This window comes from Pseudopipra pipra, chromosome 1 (assembly GCF_036250125.1).
Source record: "Pseudopipra pipra isolate bDixPip1 chromosome 1, bDixPip1.hap1, whole genome shotgun sequence".
Lineage (NCBI taxonomy): Eukaryota > Metazoa > Chordata > Aves > Passeriformes > Pipridae > Pseudopipra > Pseudopipra pipra.
Window position 1 is genome coordinate 70,733,003 of NC_087549.1, and position 16,446 is coordinate 70,749,448.

At 42.5% G+C, this 16,446-nt stretch overlaps 1 protein-coding gene across 7 annotated transcripts in view; it reads left to right on the plus strand.

The window, feature by feature from the left end:
- The window catches only part of GRB10 (growth factor receptor bound protein 10), a 145,138-nt gene that overhangs the window by 106,611 nt on the left and 22,081 nt on the right, over window positions 1–16,446 (plus strand). For 6 of the 7 annotated variants that reach the window (XR_010431839.1, XM_064660370.1, XM_064660344.1 and 3 more), the window contains one exon: window positions 14,326–14,482. Coding sequence is in view for 6 of the 7 variants with exons in the window: in XM_064660370.1 (XP_064516440.1) it covers window positions 14,326–14,482 (157 nt within the window). In the remaining variant the exon portion in view is untranslated. Of the gene's footprint in view, window positions 1–13,159; window positions 13,469–14,325; window positions 14,483–16,446 lie in introns of those variants that run through there. The other variant, XM_064660378.1, reaches the window with a different exon arrangement.

Sequence of the window (16,446 nt, forward strand, 5' to 3'; positions counted from 1 at the left end):
CTTTCAAATTCTCTGTGGTTCAGTTCAAGAAGGTTCCAATGACCTAGATTTTTCTCATCATAATTCTTTAAGAAGATCCATGATATAAATACAGAGCCATCAAATTCCTTTAAGAAAAAAATTATCATTCGTGCCAGAACAGAGATAAAGTTACTGGTATCTTTGCATAATGGATTTCTTTAACCTCTTGACAATAATCTAGGGAGGGGGGAAAGGGGGAAAAAGGGAGCATGCTTGAAGGTAACAACTCTTAAGTGTTATCTATAGCACATAAAAATACAGAGTTAACTCTCTTGTCATTGCCTTTCTGAGTCTTGAAATGGTTGTTTTTTCTATGATCATCTACAGTAGTAAGGCCACTGTTAAAAGATTTCCCACTTAATACCATGCAGAATTGGTTTCTAGGGAGTGTTGATTCTCTTAAAGAAAAGATTTACCCAGTGTTTGGTCTTTTCTTCTGGGGATCTTTTTCATACTCATTTGCCTACTCCAAACAAAGAAACTAAGCATGTGAGCTATTTGAATATAATTGTCTTTCTAATGCGGGTAATTATTTTAAATGTTTAATGGGATCCTCATGAAAATTGTTGCATAAACTTTTCAATTAGAGAGAAGGCTGTTTGATTGCATTTACGCAAGATCTTTAATTGGGTGGACAGCACAAAATAAATACATTTAGAAATTATCTCAGATTACCTGCTTTTAGGGGGATGCCTATAGGGAGGAGAAAGTTTTGCTTCCAATCAACTTCGAAGATAAGATAGCTTAATTGGAAGCTAACTGTGCCTTGACAGCTTCAGAGTAGCAGTGACTTCCATGTAAAATAATCTGAAGCAGATGCTGAATGAAGAAGTAGCATTTTCTTTCATGCAAGCTTTGGCATCAGATCTCTAGCATTATGTTATCTAGTTCTATATCAGGAAGCATATTTTTTATTGTGACATTGGTTTCAACCACTACCTCAAATTTATACCTACACAGTTAAGTTCATCAGCCTTTAGCAAACAGATCATAACACTAACTTAAAGGGAACTTTGAACCACTGTGGCCTGGCTTGGGAAAATACTGCTGAAGGATCCTAGGGAAAGACCTATTTAGAGTTCCTAAACTATGATCAAATGTCATTAGATCTTTCTCATGCTTTTAGTTAATATTGCGGTGTTTATGTAACCTTTCACTATCTGTATAAGAGATTACAGGCTAGAGAAATGGGCTGCAAGAAACCTCATGAAGTTCAACAAGGGCTAGTGTAAAGTCCTGCATCTTTAGAGGAACATCCTCAGGCATTAGTACATGCTGGGGGCCACCCAGCTGGAAAATAGCTTGGCAGAAAAAGACCTGGGAGTCCTGGTGGACTCCAAGTTGAATGTGAACCAGCAATATGCCCTTGCCACCAAGAAGGCTGATGATATCTGGGCTGCCATAAGCAAAGTATTGCTAGCAGGCGGTTTATTCAGCACTGGTGAGGCCACACGTAAAAAAGTACTGGTTCCAGTTCTGGGCTCTCCAGTACAAAAGAGACATGGACATACTGGAGAGCATCCAGCAAAGGGCTAGAGAGATGACTAAGGGATGGAAGCATCTCTCCTGTGAGGAAAGTCTGGGAGAACTGGGACTGCTCAGATTGGAGAAGAGAAAGCTCAGGAGCATTTTATGAATGTGTATAATTACCTTGAAGGAGGGTGCAAAGAGGACAGAGCCAGGCTCTTTTCAGTGGTGCCCAGTGTCAGGACCAGAGGTAACGGGCACAAACGGGAATGCAGGATTTTCCCTCTGAGCATCAGGCAACACTCTTTTAACCATGAGGGTGTCTGACTGCTGTCAGTCACAGCCGAGAGAGGTTGTGAAATCTCCATCCTGGAAATATTCCAAGGCATCTGGATGCTCTCCCGGGAAACAGGCTCCAGGTGACCCTACTTGAGTTATGGGGTGGACCATCTCTGTGTTATGTCTTTAAAATTGAAGTTTGGAATTACGAGGATAAAGCTCACTATTAATTCATTTATAACTACTGAGTTTCTAAGAGTAATGTTTTTACTTGCCTGGCATGTGCCAGCACTATCAACATAATCTACTTGAACATCTTGCAAGAATTCTATTAAAATTTACTTTAGGGGGGATTTCTATGTTGAATGTTTGAGTCTTATTTGACTATGAACAGTACTGAAGTTAAGCAATGGCAATCAAAGTACACCTAAATATCTGTTCTATATCCCACATCAGTAAAAATAGAGAGGAGCCAGTTGTCTGATTCATAAATGCTGAGAACCTGGACCAGACCACTTAGAAGATGATCTGTTCTCATGGGAAATCCTCAGCCTTGGAGGCACTAAAAATAACATCACTCAAATGCTTATTCAACTAGTCATAAGGGATAGAATGAAAGATTACCAGTTGGCAAAAAAGATGATGGAAAACATTTAAGGGCTGTGAAAAGAGGTTTATATGATTCAGTGCAGCTTTGCACTGAAATCTGTTTGATAAGTGGCAGTGGAATACTGATAATGATGTACTTTCAAAGGAGAAAGCCTGGTCTAGCATGATGGGAATGACTGGGTGGGGAGGGTGTATTGATGTCAAGGTAAGAGGATCTGCTTTCGAGTAGGTCACTGTGTCAGTCGGCAGCACAAGGCAGCACTCACATCTCTCTGTTGTGACCTACAGCAGGAGATGCAGAGAACTGACGTGTTACTCTTCAGGAATGGGATAAAGTGAGGAGTTGTAAGAAAGGAAGGACGGAGCACTGTGTGATACTTCAAATCAGGCTGATGAAAACTGAGGAGAACATAAGAGAGGAGAGAAGAGGCTGTTACTTTTGAGTCAGTTACATGGCCACAGGTCCTTTAAAGCGACTTGTGTGTATGTCTGCTGAACATCTTACTCATTGTAGCTTTAGCAAAGTAACCTTCTTTTTAAAAGTTGGCATGAATGCCGCAGTCTTCCATTGAAAGAATACCAACCATAATGAGCTCAGTACTTCACTTTTGAGCCACTGCTGCTTCAGGAATTAGTGCTTGGAAACCTCGGTACATTTAGATGATAGGGGAGAGCTTCTGGAGGATTGTTTTGAGTAAGATTGTGTAGAGGACTGTTTAGTTGGCTTTGTTTCTCAGCTTTTGGTAAAAACTGGTTAATTCAGTTCATAATAGGCTGAATACTAAGCTGTTTCTATAATGTCATGGATTGCTTGTTCGGCATCTTTTTAATTAGTGACATTTTATTTAGTCCAAATTAAATGTGCCAGATGTAGCTGATTTAGTAGCTAACAATGATGAGTGAGGGGGGGAGGGAGGAAGAGCTAACATATAGCCGTCTGTTCTCAGGGAAGTTTTTTTTTTTTTTTTTTTTATTTCTAGTTCCACAGGAGAAGTTGGAGTGGTAACCATGGCAGCAGGGAATTTGTCCCTGTAAGCTAAGCAAAGGGTTGGGTTGTGTGGGGTTTTTTTGTGTTTGTTTTTTCGTTTGTGGTGCCCCCTCTAGGAGGAAAGGGTGTGCGAAGTGGTCTTGATCAAGCCCTGGAGAGGGAACTTGGAAATAGATAAGTTCAAGTCCACTTGCTGTGGACTTGAACTCGTGAGTTGGTCTTACCATAGCGTGCATGGATGGATGGGTGCAGCAGTGAAGCAGAGCAGAGAGATACGAAAAATGTCTTGGTAACTTGGATCTCTATATTAGGTGTTTTGGGGTAGGGTAGTTAGACACTGTATGCTAAGAAATCTCTTGTATTGTTGTGTTTGGATTTCTGCCAATATTTTTCTCACTTTTTTCCACTGAAAATGAATAATTCTTAGCAGGTTGGAAGAGAGTGAGATTTGCATGGGACCAGCTGCATTCAAGAGAGAATATCCAGTCATGGTGACATAACCCTAGATTTTCCATCAGCCCTGGAAACTTTTGCCATATCATTCTTGAATTTGTGGAAAACCATTTTTTTCATCCGGTACTTAAATCTACCAAAAATTAAACAGCAGAGCTGTTTCATGGAACAGTTTCCTTCCCATTAAAGCAATTGCTGAAAATGAGAATTATACATGCCTTAGGGAGAGGATAACATAAGCCCTCTTCTTCCATTGACGTATCTTTTCCTGGGTAAAGATCTGCAGGGGGTAAATTCTGGCCACACAATCGATGCTTACACAGTTGCGCAGAAATAACCCCCCCCAACGCGAGCCACTCTGTTAAAAGCATTTATTGTGTGCGTGTGACAAACTGACCCATAAAACACCCTGAACATTGCAGGCAGCAACAATTAGCTGATACTCACTGCTTGAAATCGCCGGCTTCCAGAGCCGGTAGCTTGGGAGACGGGAAGTTAAGCAATATTGCTGAATACTGTACAGTGAGGAGGCAGCTGATGGCTGGGCATTAGGGATGCTTTGCCATGCTGCTGTAGTTAAGCCCGTCACCCACTCCTTATAAAGCACCCTGCTGTTATTGTCAGAGCAGTATGAACTCAGCCCCCTTGGAAAAACCTATTAGGGGTTGTGACTGATGCTGTTGGAGTGCGGGAAATTTGTATTTCCAAGATGTGCTTGAGCTTTTGGGATTTTCAGCACATGGAGGTCTTATGTTATGCTATAAATTTTCATAGTGTGTTTATACTTTAAGTTGCCACCCTTAAATGGTCATCATTCCTTGAGTGCCTGGAGAGTATAGGCAGTTTTCATTAGGAGTCTTTCTTCATGTTTTGCCTTTTTTTCCCGTAGCTTCCATTACCTTTTTCACTGCCCGAAGTTGTTCTCATCTTCATATTTTCACACTTTGGTTGGTTGTAGCCCTTGTATTGTGTGTCCATGTGACATACCATACTTGATTCTTCTCTGATCAAGTTATGCATATTAAATTAATAGAGTTTTTCTTAAAAGTTTCTTTTTTTTGTGTCGGTTTCCAGCTTCCCTCTCTCTCCTGGCACCTTTGGTGTAACTGCCTTGTCTGGGATGTCAGTATTGGTTCATCAGGATGTGGAGGGAATAAAGCAACTCTTGTAGATAATTGATTTTTTTGTTATCTAGTGCACCACTGCATCGGTCTCTGAAAACTCTTTTCATCCTACTGTAGACAATTCTGGCAAGACTTGTTAGGTCTAGGAGCTGGGCCTTCAGTGAAGAACTTGTTTTCATTAATTTTTAAATTTTATTTTAGCCTTCAGGGATGCAGAGAAAACCTTAGGAACTCTGCACTTGCAAGCACCAGGGAACAGATTCACAAGTCCTTAAATCCTTGGCTTTCTCACTCCTTGTGATTACTCTTTTGTGAGGATGGAGGAAGAAACAGGAGTGGGAAGAAGGTCCATCTTTGTCTTCCCCTATAGCATTCTAAGTTTGTAATTTCTGTCCAGCCCTGCATCTTATGCTGGCTTAGATTCCTTTGCTACTAGACTAGGTAAATTGGATTGCATTTGTTCAAGACAAATTTCATAACTATTCATTCTTAAAATAATATGTTTGTTTTGTTGTGTCTGGACATTCCAAATATAACTTATTTGGCATTGTCCCCGACTGGGCTGCTGGTTTTGTTCTATTTTACTTCTGTTATTACATCAACCACAGTCAAAATCCCAAGGTCCCATTTTATCAGATAAGAGACAGTCACTGCCGCAAAGGTTTTCCCATGCATTAAAAATGCATGTATTTTCAAATACTAATCCTCAGTTTCCAAAGACATCTTTGAAAGCAGTCTCTGGTCCCTTCCCTAATAATACATGGCTGGACTGGTACATGCAAATGGAGTGCTAGGTCTAGCTAAATATGCAGCTCTTAATGGTGTTCCCATTGTTTGCTCTTCAACCTCCCTGCTCCTTTCCGCTCAGAAAAGCATGCAAGGGAAGGGGGGTTTTGTGGACTACCCATGTAGAAGTTCTACTTGGATAATTGTAAATCGAAGTGAGAACCAATTGCACATTGCCAAACCCTGTGCTGAAATGGCTTCTTGGCTCATAGCGTGGCCTGGGCTCTAGATGACAAGTGCCTCAGCTGCAGTTGTCACAATGTCCTATTGGGAAGGAAGGAGCCATCCAACTCTTTGGGACCTGCACCATTTTTCTAAATCCTGTGGGAAGCTGCTCCCTGGAGCCTTGTTGCACTCTGCCAAGCTTCAAATTAATGTGGTTCTTGTGGTTGGAAGCCTGTGCAGCAGGAAGATGTGGTAATGATTCCTTTTCTACAGAGTAATTTATAATGGCAGAGCAATTTAAAATACTCAGTAACTAGCTTGGTTACTTAAGAATTTAATCAAGAAATTATTATGTTTTTCCTTTTTATTACCCTTTCTAGGGTCGTTAGGGATTTAAATTGTGTTTGCAAGAACTTTTCTACTAAACCTTTCTCTTGGAGCAATTTCAGACAATAAATAATGCATTCTGTAAGCACAGCTGAGGAAGATTGCAAACTATCTAGGGATAAATTGCACAATAAAATATATGAAAGACAAAGGTTAATGCCAGCAACATCACTTAATGTCTTTCATTACATAATCAAAGGAGTGTAACAGTGCCTGTAACTATCTTTTTTTTCTGTATGTAAAGGATCTTGAAACCAGAAAGGATTTTTGCATAAAAAGTAATTGCTGTTGGAGGAGCTCTGTGGAGAGAAGGGAGCGCTTTTACAGACTTACAGTCAAAGCTAACAGAAAAAGCTGGAACAGTCTGGACTCCCAGATTAGGAACTAGGAGAGCTGGCTATTGCTGTGCTCTCTTGCTGCTGGTGTGGACTGGTACTTTGTCAAAGCCTATCCAAACTGCTTCCCAAGCTTTCTGTGTTCCAGCATTCATCACAATTCATAAAGGCCTATTGTTGCTCTTAAAAGGATTGAAAATTAGTCTTCCTCCTTTCTTTTACCTAAAAATGAGAGGCAAGTGAGGAATTGAGTGGGAAGATGTGAAAATGTCAAACAGGTCAAATGATCTATCTGAACATTGGAGCATTAAACCAAAGTGGGAAAGAGTGAAACAGCTTTTGGGAATACTGTCACAAAATTGATGTGTTGTCTGCATGTCGGTATGCATCACTTAAAACTGCATTCTGCTATTTATTTTTAAAATATGGAAATTATAGGGTAGCAACTTACAGTTTCCAAACCTTCAGCCTCTAAGTATGTGAGCACATGTTGGAATAAATCTTTTGTTCATGCAGGCAGTGGTTATGTCTTGTAAATGTGCTCTGTACAGTCTTTTCTTAGAAGTATATTGCACAGTTGTATGTAAGTAGCTGAGATTTTTGAAGATTTGATGCAGTTGCTATACAAGCCTAAAGCTATACAGAGAGCAATAATACTTAAGTTTTGAGATGATAGAAACAGATAATGACTATAGATTTTATTCATTGCCTGCATAATAAGTAACCATTTTCACACGTAGTTTTGAATTACAGAAGGAAAAGCTTTGGCTTGCTTTTACAATTATTCGTGTTTTAAACTTTAATAGTACCCCAAATGTGCTCATTGTATATGTTCCTTTAAATGTGTTTTGTGTACATGCCACATCACATACTTTGCTTATTTTTTTAAGCTCAAATATCAACAATTGCAGTGTGTAATGGTGCTGGTTTTGACTGGGGTAGAGTTAATTTTTTTCTTAGTAGTTGGTATGGGGCCATGTTTTGGATTTGCAATGAAAGCAGTGTTGATAATTCTGGGATTTTTTTAGTGACTGCTAAGCAGTGCTTACAGAGTGAAGGTCTTTTCTGCACCCTCATCCCACCCCACCAACTAGGAGAGGCAGTGGGAGGGACACAAGAAACTGAGAGGGGACACAGCAAGGACAGCCAACCCCAACTGACCCAAGGGAAATCCTATACCATTTGGTATCAGGCTCAGCATATAAAGCTGGGGAAAGAAGAAGGATGGGGGGACACATTTGGAGAGGGGACACATTTGGAGTGGGGACACATTTGGAGTGATGGCATTTGTCTTCCCAAGTCACCATTGCACGTGATGGACCCCAGCTTTCCTGGGTATGGCTAAACACCTGCCTGCCCCTGCGTAGTAGGGAATAAATTCCATGTTTTGCTTTGCTTACATGCATGGCTTTTGCTTTCCTGATTGAACTGCCTTTATCTCAAACCATGACTTTTCTAACTTTTATCTCTCTGATTCTCTCCTCCATCCCATGGAGGGGGAGTGAGCAAGTGGCTTTGTGGGGCTGAGCTGCTGTCTGGGGTTAAACCATGATGTGAATAGAGCAGAGAAACGTGTTTGCTTGATTAGTTACTACAGTGGCCTGAATTCAGCCAATACAGTTTATGGCATCCAGCTTAAGTCCAGAGTCAGGAGCCTAGATTCCCTCAGCACCTAGCAGATAGACACAAATGCCTTTGTCATGTGCTTTAGATGTTAAGTTACTCCATCTCTCTCCTTTACCTTCAAAAGGAATTTAACTCTCCAAAATTACTTGGGTCAATGTGCAGCTGGATGTTCATACATGACGGGTTCAGAAGAGCTAACCCTCCAAATATGATGGTGACTTGAACCCAGTGTTAATCCTGCCCTGTCCTTCTCTACCCACACAGTTGTGGTTCCCAAAACTTCTCTCACTGGTACAGCCCTCGTGGAGTTCATGACTTTAGTGTTGGTTTTGATGACCACTGAAGATAAAATGATAACTGTGATTCCCTGTCAAATCAGGTTATTCCTCTAACAGTCAGAAATGGGTTTAAAATTAAATAGCCCAGTGAAGAGGGACAGAATCAGGGTTTTGAAACATGGCCAACTTAAGTGGGTTTTTGTGGGATTTTTTTTTGAGGTTGCTGTTCTGAATATGAAAGTCAAAGACTAAGATCTTGATCTTATAACAGTTGTTCTCCTTTGTTGTTCATAGGCTTTTAAATGTGTACCTAAATATAGTATATGCCAGAGGAGAGAGTTAATGTTGCTATGAGAACCTTAACCTCAGCATTTCCTAGGGTTTTATGTGTATAGGTAGGGGGAAAAAAAAGCAATTATCTAATAACTCACAGTTGTTTTCTTTTATAAGGAAGCACTATCTGATGCCTTGTATATAAGTGATCTTATCCAAGATGTATTGCTGTTACTGCTGCTGTTTGTCTGCAGGGTTTTTTTCCTCCACAAGCAGTGCAACAGAGAAGGCAAAAAAAGCCATAGGGTTGACCTATATATATATATATATAATTTCATTGCAGCACTTGAAATTCTCATGTCTTATAAAGCTGCCTCACTGCTGCTGGGCAAGTAAGGGGGGACTGGCTGGTGCTCCAGCATGTAGATGTCACTGACGGAGTTGCTTGCCTATCAGGTGTGCACAGAGCATGCCTAGAGGCTTTCCCTTGTTAAAGGTTTGCAGCTTTAAAAAGCAAAACCTTCCTCTAATTTGTTGCTTTTTCAACTAGGCAAATAGGAGTTCAAAGGTAGTCTGCACCCAGAGCTTGAGTCTTCAGCAGCTCTGAGTTGACTGATCCTAAATGAAAGCTTCCCCATTCCTCCAAGTGACTGATTCTACTCTTGTGAGCTGATGAGCTTTGATTATAGAAAGCTTTTGGAAAAAAGTTCTCATCAAAACAGGGTTCCAGTGAAAAGAGCAAGTACCTGCCTGGTACGTAAGTGCCTTCTGCAATAAACAGTTACTTCTGCTTGCACAAGGTACATGCATTTCAATTCCACTTTTCTTCTATTTACCTCTCTGATTGTATGGTTCTCATGTCTGAATGAGTGAAATCGGAGGATGAAAGTCAAAACTTGCTGGACTGATTTTCAGTTTGTGCAGCCCTTGGTAATGACTCTTTAGTGTATTTTAATGGCTTACTACGAAGTCTCTGATCTTCATGTCTTATAAAGGGAAACTTTTGAAGAACTAGTGTACTGAAACCTTTTATCTATTAGATTTCAGTCAGAGGGCCTTCTGATAACTGGTACTCTCTTATGTTCGGAGTCATAACCGATGATAACAAAGGTTGGTTTGCACTGATATAAATTACACTGTGTTTAATTTCAGATTGTAGAATGCAAATGCAGAACTGTTTGATGCTGGAGATTTCCAGCATAATGTTATTTAAAAGCATGACTTTTTATGATCATGGTGTATAGTCACAGGTTTTGTTTTGAAGAAAAAGAAAAGAAATAGAACAAATAGAAAAGTGGAGAAGAAATAATGTGACCATGACACGACTGTTTTGGTTTTTGGGTTTGTTTTGGTTTTTTTTTCTCCACATTCCTAAAATGTTTGCATTACTCGATGCACACAAAATACTGCAGTGAGGTTGAGGAACTGAGGCTGGGAGATGAAACAGCCATGACGATACTCGAGATACATGACCCATTATATGAAACCACTGAAGTGATGAATATTAATGTTCTTTTAAATTTTTAATTTTAAGTCTTTCTGCCTTTCAAAGAAAAAAAAAAGAGAAAAAAAAAAAGAAAAAAAAAGAGAAAGCTTGGGGGAAGAATTCTTCCCAGAACAATGGCGCAGTCTGTTATCTGCTCCTTTGCACTGTAAAGCACTGAATGTTCAGCCAATATACTGCTCTGGTTGGCTTAGCATTCTTAACCTTAATTTTGAATAGAAGGTGCCTTGTGCCGCTGACGTAATTAGGGCCTTTTGTAAATCACTGTTGCAGGCAGTCTGCTGTTGCATTTCACTGCATTTCTCAGAGGGATGCAGGGCAAAAGTGTCAGACTAACTTTTTGAACCTCTCTTCAGGCTAAGTGTTTTCATTATTGGAGTATTTTATTCAGAATGTATTATGCTTCATTTTCCTTTGTAGATAATAAGCCACAAATCAACTTTGGAAGTGAAACAGCATTTCTGCTGGAAGAAGTTTGAATAGAGAGCCCTTAACATCTTAAAGCAGGAGATGTTTCCTTGAAGAAAAAAAAAAAAAAAGAAGGAAATGTGGGAGGGTTGGATTTGACCAATTGACTTTAATCTCAGTCCCCTCTGTGATACAGGAATATTGTTATCTGCCTCTTTTGTCACGGAAGCTGTCAGAAAGTTGGAGGTGAAGCTTTGTCTTCAAGTTGGTTTCATATTTGTGGTTGTACATTATGCTCTGCAGCATTGTGTGGGGACATAAAATGCCCTTACCTTTCACATAAGCCTCTTAGGGGCCATTGCACTCTTGCCTCTGCAGAGGCACAGGGTTTCATCTCACTTCTGCCTCTCTTCTGTCCCCTAGGGCAGGGTTCAGCTCAGGCCATTACATCCCCTCCTGATGTAGTGTTTTATATCTCTGATGTCAGTGGTGATACATGGCCTTGCACTGTCCTTGATGGCAAACACAGCACTATTAATAGTCAGTGAAGTTAACTTGCTCATTGCTGCGTTCATGCTGCCCACCCGCTGCATTCCAGTCCCTGGCCTTTAAAGGCACTGTTAAAGCCCCAAAGGCTGACCAGTCCCGCAAATGAACGTATCCATGTTTGTAACACAACTCTCATAGTTGCTGTGGTGTGGGAGTAGCAGATGCTGCCTGCAGGGCCTGGCTGTCGGGAGAAGAGAACATGGCGTTACAGCAGTTGCACACTGAACTGGGTATCCAGTACCTGCTTTGAGATGCTGTGGTACTTCAAAGGGGCTGGCATCGGCATCAGCTCTGGCTCTGGGCAAGGGAGGGGGGAGGCTGGAACACGCACCCATGACCCCTTTAATTCATACCGAGACAGCACAGCATGAATAAGCATAAAAGACAGCTGCAGTTTCTTCTAGTGGCCATATGCCATTAAGTCTTTCCGTGCTTGGGAGCAGAAAAAAGTGTGGTAGTTGTCTTACAGCTCTCTCTTTTCCACCTGCACAGGCTGGAGAGGCACCTGCAGCAGAACAGCTTTGCCTCTCTTCTGGGACTTGGCATTGACAAGGATCAGGTGCAACCTGTCCTGTATCACTGACTTGTTCCCAGCAAAACAGCAGGGAAGGAAAAGAGGGGCTTTTGTGCTCCAGGTGTTGCAAAAGTGGCAATTGCTGTGGTGTATTCCTGATTCAGGCTCCCTTGTGAATGCTGAGGCAGCGAGCACAGGGCTGTGCTTCTCGTGACTAATGAATGAATGATGTCACCAGGTTGCTTCCCGAGGCAGGAAATCCATCCAAAATAGTTCAGTTTCAATACAGAAAGTGGAGTTACGTGCACAGAGTAAGCTGAAAGTAGAAAGGAATTCTTTCATCACCAACTTTTTGCTTGTCACTCCTTTCCAATCTATGGCTATACTACGAAAAGTAGAAGGAAAAAAAAAGAATCAAGCAGGCGTTAGGTCCCTCCCATTCTCCACTAAAACCAAAACAAATAAAATAGCTACTTTCTGTCTTGTTGAATACTGGCTTTTCGGTGTGCTCACACGTCCAGGGAGGGAACACGAGAGCTGCGCTGCCCGGTTGCAAACCGGTGTGATGCCTGCGGGGTGTCTCGGGCATCAATCCACCCGTGTCCCCCAGTTCCACGAGTGCGTTTCCGAGTGACAGAGCGGGCCGGGACCGCTGCAGGTGTGATGTGGGGCTCTGCTGCGAAACGGGGGCTAGCAACAGAACAAAGACTTGCCCGCAGGACAAAAAACGGGGGCACCCCCACGCCCAACAAATTCCTGCGTGTGCGAGGATGCCTCTGGCTTGGCTAAGTGTTGGCAGGAGTGCAGCCGTAGCATTGTACAGCACGCATGCCTTCCCCAGAGCAACTGGGATTCCCCCTCCTCTCCTCTCCAGAGCCCACTTCTGAAAGAGCTGGCTCATCCCTGCTGTCAGATGAAGCCGTTTCCTGAACGCGCGGGTTTGAGTCACTTGGGCTGGGATGAGGCTTTAACTCCTCCCTCACTGGGCTCGAATTTGTGCGTGGCCGGGGCACTGGTGAGCGGGGGGGCAGGGAAGGCGCCGGGCGTGCAGCGCTGCCGCCGCCCCCTCGGTCCCAGCCCGGTGGCACCGCGGGGCCCGGAGCGGGTCCGGACGCGGGTCCGGCCCTGGCAGGAGAAGTTCAAGTGCCCAAGTTGCAGGCGGATGACATCAGCCGCGGGCAGGCCGGGCTGCGGGCGGGCTCGGCGCCGGGGCAGCAGCACACGCGTGCCGGCCTCCCCCCGCCCCGGGGCGGCCCCAGGGGGCTCCAGCGCCCCGAAGGTCGTCATAAAAAAAAATTTCCTTTGTAATTCCTTTTTCTTTTTTCCTTTTTTTTTTTTTTGGGGGGGGGTGGGGGAGGCGGGAATAATTTGGAAGTCTGATAGTGTGTGGGAAATGATTACATCAGTCGGAGGGAGGGCTAGGATTGGTCTGCACTGTGTGGTTTGATTCACTACCGCAAAGATTGCGTGTAACCCTTTGAGTGGAGCCCTGGCAGAGTTGTTTCCCTCCCCAGAAACAGTCCCCATAGCAGGGTCTACGTGACAGGTAGGGTACAGCCACCCGCTGACACCGCCGGCACCCCGAGCGCCCAGCCGCAGGCTGCACAGGGTCGGCGGAGGCAGAGAACTAACTCTCAAGAGGCAATCCCTATTTAAAATGCCATCTTGTTCTTCCGACTGCTGCCTTTTACGTGCTGTTGAGGTAAGATTTTCCATATCGAATTACCCTCCACGTTTTTGTTAGACTCTCCTTCTCGTGCTAGGATGTGGAGCATTTTAAACACAGAGTTCATTTAAATCTGGGACCCGCACGTTTTCCCAGAGAAATAATTTTGCGGCAAGTGGCTCTTGCTTGAGCAGAACAATGCAAAGAGGGAAGCATCTGTATAATTCAGGAGGTGGGGAGAAGGTTCCTGACTTGTTCTCTCATCCCCATTAATATTTAGGATGTGCAGCGTATGCACATTTGGTTTTGAACTACTTTCAGGCTAGCATCAGAAAAGAAGTCAGGGTAGGGAGAGAAATCTGTGGACTGTGCTAGGTCATTGATCCGCCGGCAAACTGCAAGTGGGACTTCCCCACATGAAACAATCAAAAGTTAGTGGGGAACAAGAGAGCCATATTTAATCTTTGGGGTCTTGGCCTGCTCCTCTGTGAACGTTCAGAGGCCTCTGGGATCGCAGTGAAAATTGTGTGTGTTTGACTGGATGTGATTTCTCTCGCCCACTGTTGCCAAAGTACTCTCCTGACATTGTTTCACGTTTGCTTACCTTATGCAGCTTTATACAGAACCTGCTCTTTCACTTTTTCTGTGTTCGTGGTCATATTAATCCTGCTGAACCTTTGTTTAGTGCAGGGAGGTGTTGGGGAGGGGGGAGGGGAAATAGGTCTAGGGGGCATCTAGAGAAAGTGTTCTAAAGTGAATCATCCATTTCATTTGTCCTGGCTGCCAAGGTGCTTGGAACCCTCATGCCAAGAGGATGATGCTTTTCTACAGTAGCTGTGTGGTTTGCCTATGTTCAGAGCTGTTGATCTGTAAGTGTACCCTTTATGTTGCAGGATGTAAAAGTCTTTAGTGAAGATGGAACAAGCAAAGTGGTCGAGATTCTAGCAGACATGACAGCCAGGGACCTCTGTCAGCTGCTCGTTTACAAAAGTCATTGTGTGGATGATAACAGCTGGACTCTAGTGGAGCATCACCCTCACCTAGGATTAGGTAGGGAATGGTCAAAGGGGTGGCATGGTTACCTGGGAACATAAAATATGTGTAATTCATATAAATGTGCTTCCAGACGGAAAATTTTCTTTCCACTGCTTTTATTTGTACAATTAGCTGAAGTCACATACGTGCTTTCTGTGTATTACAATTTGATGTGTTAAGCGTTTAAGCCATTTTAAGTTCTTCTCTTATTTCCCATCCTCTGTTTTTTTAATATAAAAAAAAGAAGAATTGTCTAATCTTCACACTAGTGCACTATTGCTACCTTGCTGTGTCTGAAGCTATTGTAAATAAACAGCTTAGGCAAATTAAGCTTGATCCTTAGAGTACGGTCCTATGAAACAGCTCAGCTCATCACCAGCTGGGAGACCTGGGTGAACAGACTCAGCTTTGCATACCTACAGTAATGCTTATGAAAGCTAGACATGCTGAGGTGGGGGAGGGGGTTGGCTAAACTTGACTTCAGGCAGGGAAAAAATGGTGGCACCACCCGCAAATCCATGGGCAATTTCTGGACCAGCAGTGGCATCTGCTCTCCAGGCAGCAGCTCCTCCACCTGACTGAAATTAAGGTGTCATGGTTACAGTTTCAAGAAGGCAGCAAGAGGAAGAACCGTGGGGAATTAAATAACACCGTGAATTGGTTTAATTACAGTACCTGAAAGGATCTCATGTTATTCAGTCTTGCTTTTCCTGTTTTTTTGTGGCACTGATTAGTTGCAGGGTTCTGCTATGCAGCTTGCAACTGCATATCACTCAGATAACACTATCTATAATTCTATGTAGCATAAAATAATGCTTTAGAAAGTGTAGCATTTGGGGTATTAGTCAATATACTTCACGGGAAATTTTTTTCTAGAAAACAGAGGAAGACAAATCATAAGCTGTGATCACCAGCATTGGAATTGTGAATGCTATCTGTAGCTAACAGAGGGATTTTTATGTCTAAAAATGTAATTCATAACCCTTACAAATAAAAAAAGGAAACGATTTGCTAGAAATGTAATGCCCTAAACCAATACTATTAAATGCTAATAAATGCACTGCTCTGCAGACCAACACTTGAAAAAACCCCCAAACCCATAGGATATCTTGATTGTTTAATGGTTTTATTATCTCTCCTAATGTAGAATATATGAAAAAATTAAGATTAAATACTCACTGGAATATGTCTAAGATATACTTTCAGTTCTGAGGACATAGGACAAGAGGTGAAGAATTAAGATATAAATTACAGAACCTTTATCTCTGTAGCTTAATATGCCACATGCGCTTCTAAAAACCTTTACAAATTTTCAGTTTTATCAATGCTCATTAAACTACCAGGCTCTCTTTTTCTATATTCTTTTTCCCATCATTGCTGATTACCAAGGTATTGTGTAAACAGAAGCCTTCTCCTTTGTAACCAACATCCTTCTCCTGCCAGATTCATTCAATGATGCCACAATTCAGTGTTTGTGACATCACAATAGCTTCCATGGTGACTAATTGTGCTGTCAAACTCTGGTGTGTGACATCTCTGAATGAATCGGGCAGGGGGCTGATTAGGAAATCAAAAGCTTCTGTTTACACACAAATAACTTGGTAATTAACAATGATGGGAAAAGAGCAAGATACTTATCGGGCTGCATTTATATACATGGGGACCTGCCTGCTTTGGACCTCTGTTTCACACTGAAGCACAAAGCGGGCCCCCAGAGAAGCAGGGTGTGCAGGTTGGAGCTTCAGCAGCCACCAAACTTTGTTCCACGGGGACTGCTCCAGGGCTGTCCTCTGTATGCCACGCAGTAGATCTATGTGAAAAGTAATGCAGCCTTTTGGGGTAAAGCAACCAAACAAAGAAGAAAAGCATTTAAAGAATCAAAAAAGATATAATTATACAGATTTCACATACTTGAAAGGATGTGGACATAAAAGAGAATAAATGAGTTCATTTAATGGGAGACAACTTCATCGGGTTTC